The following is an 11,156-nucleotide window of genomic DNA, read 5'->3' as shown; positions in this document are numbered from 1 at the left end:
TATTTTATCTGGGTTTTAGTTATTTAAGTTTATACAAGTTCTGGGTGTTTGTTCTGACTTCCACATGACATCAACCAGTGTTTCCCATATATGCGCATAGCAGCGGTGCACCACGGGATGGTCAAATTATTTATTATTTTGATATATTTTTTGGTGGCGTCCACGAATTAGCAACCGCAGTGTGCCGCTGCTAAACGCATATATGGGAAACGCTGGTTGATGTCATGTGGAAGTCAGAACAAACAGCCATAAGAACATGTATAAACTTAAACGACTAAAAATAGATTTCTATATTTGTCACCCTACAAAGTAACGCATTTGTAATCACAGGTCCAAAACCACAGTGGATGAAGAGGGGGGGGAGTTTATTATCGCCATCATTGTCATCATCATTGTTCCGTTGTCACTGTATTATACAGAATGAATACTTAGTGTCGGCTGTTGATATGACGTGCTGGGGTCTTGCCCATATCAAGCCAGAAAACATTATACAAAACAATGACTGAGATGTTGAAAGCCTCAGGCCTAGATATGCCTCGCCAGAAATCCCAACCAACCACAAGACATTCAGCTTCATCATGTGACGTTTGCAGGCAATTACATCCTCTTTCTCACCCCTCCTTATTTTTTCTGTGTCTGTCTGCTGAGTTAGACGAGACAGGAAATGAGTAAGTGGGTTTGTCATGTTTCGGATGTAAATTTGACCGGGCCGGTTGGGTTTGGGGTTACTCTAGGGCAGGAGAGGAGACTGACAGACAGAGTTTCTAATGACGTCTATAAGGTTTGTCATTTTACAGATGAAAATGTGTTGAAGCTGGGAAACGGGCCCAACTTGGGATCGGGTTGCCTCTGGTTACTATAGGGCAGGGGTTGACACTACAGACAGGCAGAGAGGCTAACGATGTCCAACAGGGTAATAGACAAGTAACTGTCAAAATAAATGAAATACCAACATAAAGTGTTTTGTCATTGGGCCACCACGAGCTGCCAGAACAGCTTCAATGCACCTTGACGTAGATTCTACAAGTGGAGGGATGCGACACCATTTTTCCAGTAGAAATTCCATCATTTTGTGTTTTGTTGATGGTGGTGGAAAACGCTGTCTCAGGCGTTGGTCCAGAGTCTCCCGTAAGTGTTCAACTGGGTTGAGATCTGGTGACTGAGACACACACACATTATACATGAACCTAAGCATGATGGGATGTTCATTCCTTAATTAACTCAGGAAACACACCTGTGTGGAAGCACCTGCTTTCAATATACTTTGTATTCCTCATTTGTGTTTCCTTCATTTTGGCAGTTATCTGTATGTAAATGTTTGGGGCTGGGACTGGGCTGGGGGTGGGACTGAGCTGGGACTGGGTGGGATAGCTGCACAGCAAAATTTGATTGGTAAAACACACTGTGGTTGTTCAATTTCACACTTTTTAAGTGTTTATATGAGAACCAGACAGAAAGTGTTGAATTAACGCTTTTCAAAGTGTTGCCCTTTTAACACTGATACTTTCCAACACCAGTGGCATTAAAATGTTACACTAACTCAGTGTTAAAGTTACACTGTTATGGTGTTCACTGATACCTTCACAGCATATTCTTCAATATTAAATAAACACTAAGAGTGTTACCCAACATTTATTAACTTGATTATTCACTTCATTCTTAGCTTAGCTAAGTGGTATAGTCTTTGTGCGTTCTCAATGGACATTGTTAATGAGGTCATAAGATGTCTAGCTATTAATTTGTTATCTATGCTAACAAACTAGCAAGAAGTTACATAGCAACAGCATCAACTTCCAGTAGACAGGCGAAGCGCTACTACACTCAACTGAAAGGATACCGTTTGTTTACAGTATATTAAAATGAACTAATATTATGTAGTATATATACTCATTAAGTATGTCATTTACAGTATGTTAGTATGGGTATTCAAACACAGCTATGGTTGTTGCATTCATCCATTTTCTGTCCTGTGGCCTTCACCAAGTGAGATCCTAAGCAATTATGTTATCATTACAATTGTATTATTTAACACAATACAACACATAATTCATAAGACCTTATTTTTGAGGGCTTAGTTTTACCATAATACAGTGGCCTGAAACTCATGGTTTACAGGAAAAATGTAGGCCTGCAAATCACAGTATGCTGGCTTGCAAAGTGATGTGTAATTCCTATTGGAATCTAGCCAGAGTGGGGATATCCAACATTTAGAATTTTTATTCACCTGCAACCTGATTCAGAATGACTGCCGGGATGGAAAGATTAAGGTATGAGAATACCTTAAGCATCTAAACTGGATCAACCATTTCAGTAATGGGTGCAGTGAATCAATATAACATATTGGATTAGTTTAGAAAAATGTATGTTATTTACGTTTAATGAATTAATCAATGTACATTCAAAACATAGATATTGAAACAAACAATTCAAAAAATCTAACTGCAGTAGAGCATGCTGGGAAATATGATAATGATGGGTGTGGTTTTAGTTCAACACTGGGTATTAACACCAACACTGGGTTTCTTCTAAACCAATGAGTGTTTAACACTTACAGAGCTACTTTAACACCTTAATCAACACTAGAAATGTTACACTGAAAAATCAACACTAGGTAACACTGGCTAACACCCTGATTGAACAACAGTATTTTTTAACAACAACAACAACAGTATTTTTTAACAACAGCTTAAAACACAATACCAGCTGGGCGTTCAGTCTGTTCATAGTAACACAAAGTAACACTACATCAACACCTAAACTGCTTAAACCAGGATATGAACCCAGATAATTTACTGTGTGGTAGAATTACTCTAGGACGGGAGAGGATACAGACAGCGAGACAGAGTAATGACTTCCAACAGGGGTTAATACAGCTGGGTTTGGGCTGCCGCTGACTGACAGGGTTACAGAGTAATGACTTCCAACAGGGGTTAATACAGCTGGGTTTGGGCTGCCGCTGACTGACAGGGTTACAGAGTAATGACTTCCAACAGGGGTTAATACAGCTGGGTTTGGGCTGCCGCTGACTGACAGGGTTACAGAGTAATGACTTCCAACAGGGGTTAATACAGCTGGGTTTGGGCTACCGCTGACTGACAGGTGTCATGACGTTGGCCTCTTTTGGTACAGGGAGGACAGTTGACCCCCTCCCTTTTGCACCACCACCCAACCTACCTTCCCCCCAACCCAGGCCCTGTGTGAAAGGGTTGTAAAAACTCTAAAATTCCAGGAGAGTCTCTGGCCACATGGCCCATAGAGAGACACAGGAAATTCTTCCAACTCACAGAATTGGGGAGCCAAGCGACATGTGTGTTCTGGAGAAGGTATGGAAGATTGGTGAAGAATCCAGCTACGAACTGGTATGCTTGGTACAATTTTGTGATACTCAGAAGAGACAATATAGCCATATTACCATAAAACTTTATATAATAGCCTCAGCTTGAGACTTGCATCATAATGGTTGTATAGAATGTATTAATAAGGATAAAGCTTTTGTAATACATTGAGATGCTATGTACTGATGTAATGTGATAGAATTGTATTTCTGTAACCAAGTCTAACTCAGTCATAGGCACGCCCCCAGGGACACATACAGGACCAGGTGTCATTTGACAAGCCTGTTCAAGGGTCACTATAAAACCCACCCTGATTTACATTTCTTTAGACCAGGCCTCCACTCCATGGCCAATAGGTTTTACCATCCAATTCCTCTACTGAAAGTGAACCATACCACGTGGTTAACTTTTAGACTATTGATACCGACAGAATAAGAACAAGTCTTTGATATTAATTATTAGTCTGCAGCTAAGTAAATTATATCATCGAACGCGAAGACCAACGAAACATTCATTCTATGACGACATTAATGAATGTTGCTCTGAAAGATCCATTCTAACCGAGAGAGAGAGAAAGAGAGAACGCGGACAAAACTCTCCAACAAGGATCCCAATGACACACTGAGCGTAAATATATATTGATTGCAATTGTTCCCGAATGAGTGAGCGTTCATGTGCAAAGGATTAGCATATCAATTGTTAATATTAATGAACTCTGTGTGCCACAGCTGACCTTTTATGATCCATTGTTCAACAGGCCGACCTGCCTGTTTAGCCCACAAGGGCACATTCCTCTACCAATCCTTTGTGACGATAATTACTGTTTATATGTTTTCTGTTAATTACTTAGTGTAGTAAATACATGATTTTAAGACAATTGATGTATGGATGATTTTAGTAAAGACTGGGTTCGTGCAGATACAACAATTTACGACGTTTGGAATGAGACTGAACACGAGGTAAAATACACCATTTAAACCAGAAGATAATCGGCCTATACTATAATAGAATATAATATTATAATACAGGAAAGTTATATTAGGAAAATTATAGCTTTGTAATCTGCATATTCTCCTTGGTGCCCCGATCTCCTAGTTAATTACAATTAAACGATTAATCAGTTTAATCGCGTGATAATAATTACTGGGAGTTAATTGATAAACATGTCTTCAGTTATATGGTACCCCAAAGACACGACACAGGGTTACAGAGTAATGACTTCCAACAGGGGTTAATACAGCTGGGTTTGGGCTGCCGCTGACAGACAGGGTTACAGAGTAATGACTTCCAACAGGGGTTAATACAGCTGGGTTTGGGCTACCGCTGACTGACAGGGTTACAGAGTAATGACTTCCAACAGGGGTTAATACAGCTGGGTTTGGGCTGCCGCTGACTGACAGGGTTACAGAGTAATGACTTCCAACAGGGGTTAATACAGCTGGGTTTGGGCTGCCGCTGACTGACAGGGTTACAGAGTAATGACTTCCAACAGGGGTTAATACAGCTGGGTTTGGGCTGCCGCTGACTGACAGGGTTACGGAGTAATGACTTCCAACAGGGGTTAATACAGGTCAGACAGATAGACTGCCCATTGAGTTTGACTGGAACCTGGACTAGTCTAGAGGATGAAACATTCACGTATGTACAGCTGATCTGGTCTTCCCTCACAGTAGGGCTGGTCTGGTCTTCCCTCACAGTAGGGCTAGTCTAGTCTTCCCTCACAGTAGAGCTGGCGTGCCGTGGCCTCTTCACAGTCTATCCTTATGACTTCCTATGACTCTTCCTATTTTGCGGGTGATAAAGGGCAACTCCTCCACTTTCAACCTCATGTTTATTGTCTCCAGCACCATACCAGTGTCTACATATGCGAAAACATCACGTGAATATGAGGTTGAAAAGTTGTGGAATTGCCCTTTAAAAGAGGAAGTGGGAAGGGCAACACCAATGGATCAGGGTGCTAGGTGTTAAAAGAGGAAGTGGGAAAGGTAACACCAACAGATCAGGGTGCTAGGTGTTAAAAGAGGAAGTGGGAAAGGTAACCAACAGATCAGGGTGCTAGGTGTTAAAAGAGGAAGTGGGAAAGGTAACCAACAGATCAGGGTGCTAGGTGTTAAAAGAGGAAGTGGGAAAGGTAACCAACAGATCAGGGTGCTAGGTGTTAAAAGAGGAAGTGGGAAAGGTAACCAACAGATCAGGGTGCTAGGTGTTAAAAGAGGAAGTGGGAAAGGTAACACCAACAGATCAGGGTGCTAGGTGTTAAAAGAGGAAGTGGGAAAGGTAACACCAACGGATCAGGGTGCTAGGTGTTAAAAGAGGAAGTGGGAAAGGTAACACCAACAGATCAGGGTGCTAGGTGTTAAAAGAGGAAGTGGGAAAGGTAACACCAACGGATCAGGGTGCTAGGTGTTAAAAGAGGAAGTGGGAAAGGTAACACCAACGGATCAGGGTGCTAGGTGTTAAAAGAGGAAGTGGGAAAGGTAACACCAACAGATCAGGGTGCTAGGTGTTAAAAGAGGAAGTGGGAAAGGTAACCAACAGATCAGGGTGCTAGGTGTTAAAAGAGGAAGTGGGAAAGGTAACACCAACAGATCAGGGTGCTAGGTGTTAAAAGAGGAAGTGGGAAAGGTAACCAACAGATCAGGGTGCTAGGTGTTAAAAGAGGAAGTGGGAAAGGTAACACCAACAGATCAGGGTGCTAGGTGTTAAAAGAGGAAGTGGGAAAGGTAACCAACAGATCAGGGTGCTAGGTGTTAAAAGAGGAAGTGGGAAAGGTAACACCAACGGATCAGGGTGCTAGGTGTTAAAAGAGAAAGTGGGAAAGGTAACACCAACAGATCAGGGTGCTAGGTGTTAAAAGAGGAAGTGGGAAAGGTAACACCAACAGATCAGGGTGCTAGGTGTTAAAAGAGGAAGTGGGAAAGGTAACACCAACAGATCAGGGTGCTAGGTGTTAAAAGAGGAAGTGGGAAAGGTAACACCAACAGATCAGGGTGCTAGGTGTTAAAAGAGGAAGTGGGAAAGGTAACACCAACAGATCAGGGTGCTAGGTGTTAAAAGAGGAAGTGGGAAAGGTAACACCAACAGATCAGGGTGCTAGGTGTTAAAAGAGGAAGTGGGAAAGGTAACACCAACAGATCAGGGTGCTAGGTGTTAAAAGAGGAAGTGGGAAAGGTAACACCAACAGATCAGGGTGCTAGGTGTCTGTCTCACAATTTGCAGACAGAGTATACAGACAAAGAATTTACATAAATAACATACAGCAATAAACGCTATTTTTTGTAACACTCCATGTCCATGAGAGGACTCAGTGAGTGGGGTGCTGCCTGGGGGTCAATGAAACTCAGAAATACTATAAATGTCTTGTCCTTTTTTTTTGTCCAGTCAAAGATTTTCACCAGGACTCCAACACTGTATCTGGACTTCAAGCTGGATGGAGGATCCAAGCATGTACAACCAGTTCCTTCAGGTAAAAACCATCTTTACTGAGTAGGCCTTCTGTGGCTCTGGTCCAGGGCGTTACGTGCTCCTTGAAGAAGGCTCAATCTGCATGTAACACCATGGACCAGAGCTTGGCCTTCTGTAGCTATAGTGTTCTGTGTGCTCCATTCATCCAAAATCTGGCACTAAATCTGTTAACCTTTTCAGTAAAGTTAGCAGAACCTTTCAACTCAAACCCTAGCTAAGTGCTGTGTGGTTTGTATGACACACGCTTTCTAATTCTGGGAACTGTACTGTACCTGACGTTGGTTTGTGGTGGGACAGAGTTGCTATCTACTGTCTGTGACAAACAGAAGTCCTCCAGGGGTTGGGAGTCTTCTAAAGTTTATACAACTGGCTTGGTTTCCATTGTCACCCTGCCTGTTCTCTATGGAGTCTGGTTCTGTGTGGTTGCTATGGAGTCAGTGGTGTTGTGTGGTTGCTATGGAGTCAGTGGTGCTGTGTGGTTGCTATGGAGCCAGTGGTGCTGTGTTGAATGGTTACCATACCTGTTGTCTATGGAGTCAGTGGTGCTGTGTTGAATGGTTACCATACCTGTTGTCTATGGAGTCAGTGGTGCTGTGTTGAATGGTTACCATACCTGTTGTCTATGGAGTCAGTGGTGCTGTGTTGAATGGTTACCATACCTGTTGTCTATGGAGCCAGTGGTGCTGTGTTGAATGGTTACCATACCTGTTGTCTATGGAGTCAGTGGTGCTGTGTTGAATGGTTACCATACCTGTTGTCTATGGAGTCAGTGGTGCTGTGTTGAATGGTTACCATACCTGTTGTCTATGGAGTCAGTGGTGCTGTGTTGAATGGTTACCATACCTGTTGTCTATGGAGTCAGTGGTGCTGTGTTGAATGGTTACCATACCTGTTGTCTATGGAGTCAGTGGTGCTGTGTTGAATGGTTACCATACCTGTTGTCTATGGAGTCAGTGGTGCTGTGTTGAATGGTTACCATACCTGTTGTCTATGGAGTCAGTGGTGCTGTGTTGAATGGTTACCATACCTGTTGTCTATGGAGTCAGTGGTGCTGTGTTGAATGGTTACCATACCTGTTGTCTATGGAGTCAGTGGTGCTGTGTTGAATGGTTACCATACCTGTTGTCTATGGAGTCAGTGGTGCTGTGTTGAATGATCACATATAGTACGTAAGACGTTAAGTAGTCCATTACTCTACTCTGTGTGTGTGTGTGTGTGTGTGTGTGTGTGTGTGTGTGTGTGTGTGTGTGTGTGTGTGTGTGTGTGTGTGTGTGTGTGTGTGTGTGTGTGTGTGTGTGTGTGTGTGTGTACACGCAGTCAGTGTTGGTGTGTTGAATGGATGGCTCCCACGTCATCATACTACAGGGCCCTATGGTGGATTAGATGTTAGACCATCTCAGTGTTATGGCCCACAGCTCACATGGCAAGACGTTGGTATACCAAGTGGTCAGACTCCCCCACCAAGTCACATCATTTAGAATATGACGCTTTATAAATGTCATGATTGTTGTGTATACTGTGGCAGTTAACTTGTTAATGAGGTGACAAAATGCATTATCAATGCCAGCCCAAAACAACAGTTTTTCTATCGTCTCTGCTAGGATGGACCTCGTTTATCTACACACTGGCAGGATCTGTTTGTGTTTGTGAGTTTCCTCTATTTAGTTTCTCTTGAACAGTTTTCCATTAGGTCCTAACTGCCCTGCAGCCTGTTGATGGTCATCCAGAACAGTGTTGTGTTTGGTAGGGGTTCAGAAACACTCAGCATCTTGTTGCTGTCCCTCGTCCAGAGAGAGGGACAATCAAACAGAGCAGGTGCATTTATTTATTTATTTTCCCTTCCTCGTCTCCTCCGTCCTCTCTGGGATGTTCCCTTCCTCTTCTCCTCTCCTCCGTCCTCTCTGGGATGTTCCCTTCCTCTTCACCGTCCTCTCTGGGATGTTCCCTTCCTCCTCTCCACTGTCCTCTCTGGGATGTTCCCTTCCTCCTCTCCACTGTCCTCTCTGGGATGTTCCCTTCCTCCTCTCCTCCGTCCTCTCTGGGATGTTCCCTTCCTCTCCTCCGTCCTCTCTGGGATGTTCCCTTCCTCTCCTCCGTCCTCTCTGGGATTTTCCCTTCCTCTGCACCGTCCTCTCTGGGATGTCATGTCAACATTGGGATGTAGCCTTGTGATCTGAAGCCAATAACAACTCTAGGAATGGTTTAGGAATGGTTTAGGAATGGTTTAGGAATGAGACACAATCACACTGGAACCCTTCATGTTGTGGTTCATGTTCTAGGGCAACCTTTTCCCTATATAGTGCCCTATGGGGCCTGGCCAAAAGTAGTGCACTATGTAGGGAATAGGGTGCCATATGGGACGCAAGCCATAGATGTATGTCTTATGGTATTATACCTGTAACAAATGGTTTCACCTACAGTCCTGTGACGTCCTGCTATACAGAGTTGAACTGTTCCCTACAGTCCTGTGACGTCCTGCTATACAGAGTTGAACTGTTCCCTACAGTGTTTGTCTATACAGGACACATTAGGCCTGTCCTTTTTCACGTGTAAAAATGTCCTTATGCTGAAGTTTTTTGACGTTTCTTTTGTTTGTCTATGGGAAGCACATATTTGAGTAGGAGGAATTGTATTTTCATTATGATAGATGTTAGCTAGCGTGAGAAGGAGTTTTTTAACGCTCTTCACTCATTTAGAAAGGGGTTTTGTTACATTTCATACATAGTTGATATTTGTTTCTACAGGAAGTTGCATTATGATCTGATTAAATGGAATCGTTGTTTCGTAGGATCTCACGGAAAGCTCCTTTTTAATTGTAGACAGATGTTTTGAAACCAGAATAAAGTTGAGCCGTTCGCTGTAACTAAGATGAAGGTGGGTTTGAACGGAGATGCCACTGAATCGACAGAGTGTAGTCTGTAAGGCAAATCCAGCACAGCTGTGTCTGATAAATATATCCACCACAACTTGAAGCGTTTGGCGTTTCAGCATTTCTTTTGACCGTAGTATTCAGACAACGGAAGCAGACTTAACCATGTCAGATGAAGAGGAAATGCACATTTTCTTTGGTTCTTGATTCCAGTGTTTGTCTCGGGTTCAAATCTGACAGAAATCCTCAAATGAAAGCTGTTTTGTTGCCATTTGTTTTGAGGTAATAATCTTGTTTTCATCCCAGGGACCATCTGTAGACTTCTATTCTGTTTTCCATTGCTCTTTCAGGCCCAGAGGCAGAGCAGCAGAAAGTGGAGCCACATCGCACCGTAGTGTTTGATGATGGAGACTGCATAGCAGTAGAAAATAAGGTAGGCTGTCTGAGCTTCTTACAGACTCTAACACAGTTGTCAGGAATTGTAAATTCACTACAACTCAAATTCCTTTCTCCAGACATCAGAGGTCTCCCATTTTGTCTTGATTGCTGGACAGCCGATCAATGAACCGGTGGTCCAACATGGTAAGACCTTAATTTCTTTACATTACTGAACTCCAGTCAGTTACCACAATATTGGATTGTCCTTGTGTAATGCGACACACTACACTTTCCTCTTTCTCTCCAGGTCCGTTTGTGATGAACATGGAAGAGGAGATCAACCAGGCAGTCAGAGACTACAGGACAGGGACCAATGGGTTCGAGAGGGCTAAGGCTTGGAGGTCTAAGATCAGGGATTCCTTCTAAGAATCAGCAGACATCTTATAATCATGTTATAGGTCTTGTTATGGTCATGTGACCAAAGTGTATTTTAATAATGAACCAGCTTGATGTGTGTTTGTCTCTTTTTAAATCATTAAGTTCTCATTTTATACAGATTTTTTTTCTTCTGAAATAGATGTTTTGTCACTGTGCCTCCAAGCCATTAAACTGAAATGTAAATGATGAAAAAGGCACTTTTAATTCAACCTCAATAAAACTATCCTGCCGTGATGTCTCCAGAAGCTATCTAATGGAACCACTGATTAGTTCCAGTCATTATGTCTTTAGACAGACCTCAGAGGAGATGCAAGTATCCATTACGGGAAGGAGGGAAACCAACCACGTCTCACATTTCAAGGCCATTTGCATCTGGCAGAATGATGTCTCATGCTGCGAAACAGCGGGTCTCCCCTCCCTCCTCTCTATCACATCTCCTGTTTCTCCCTCCCTCCCTCCCTCCCTCCCTCCCTCCCTCCCTCCCTCCCTCCCTCCCTCCCTCCCTCCCTCCCTATCACTTCTCCTCTCCCTCCATCCCTCCCCCCGCAGACAATCAAACCCCTGGGCACACACTGGTTGAATCAATGTTGTTTCCTCGTAATTAGATGTTGAAATGAAGTCTCTGCCCAGTGGGAAGTGAGTTTTGGCTGGGCTGGGATAGGGGTGGGGTG

General features: G+C 43.2%; 1 protein-coding gene across 1 annotated transcript in view; it reads left to right on the top strand.

Annotated features, from left to right (window-relative positions):
• LOC106609068 (pirin) overlaps window positions 1-10,719 on the top strand; it is a 20,275-nt gene extending 9,556 nt beyond the window's left edge. Inside the window, exons 6-9 of the mRNA XM_045698298.1 lie at window positions 6,717-6,801; window positions 10,020-10,102; window positions 10,185-10,251; window positions 10,355-10,719. Of these exons, the coding sequence (XP_045554254.1) occupies window positions 6,717-6,801; window positions 10,020-10,102; window positions 10,185-10,251; window positions 10,355-10,473 (354 nt within the window). The 3' untranslated portion in view covers window positions 10,474-10,719. The remainder of the gene's footprint in view (window positions 1-6,716; window positions 6,802-10,019; window positions 10,103-10,184; window positions 10,252-10,354) is intronic.
• The last annotated feature ends 437 nt before the right edge of the window (window positions 10,720-11,156 follow it).

This window comes from Salmo salar, chromosome 16, assembly GCF_965601325.2.
Source record: "Salmo salar chromosome 16, fSalSal1, whole genome shotgun sequence".
Lineage (NCBI taxonomy): Eukaryota > Metazoa > Chordata > Actinopteri > Salmoniformes > Salmonidae > Salmo > Salmo salar.
This window is presented reverse-complemented; position numbering and strand designations above follow the sequence as displayed.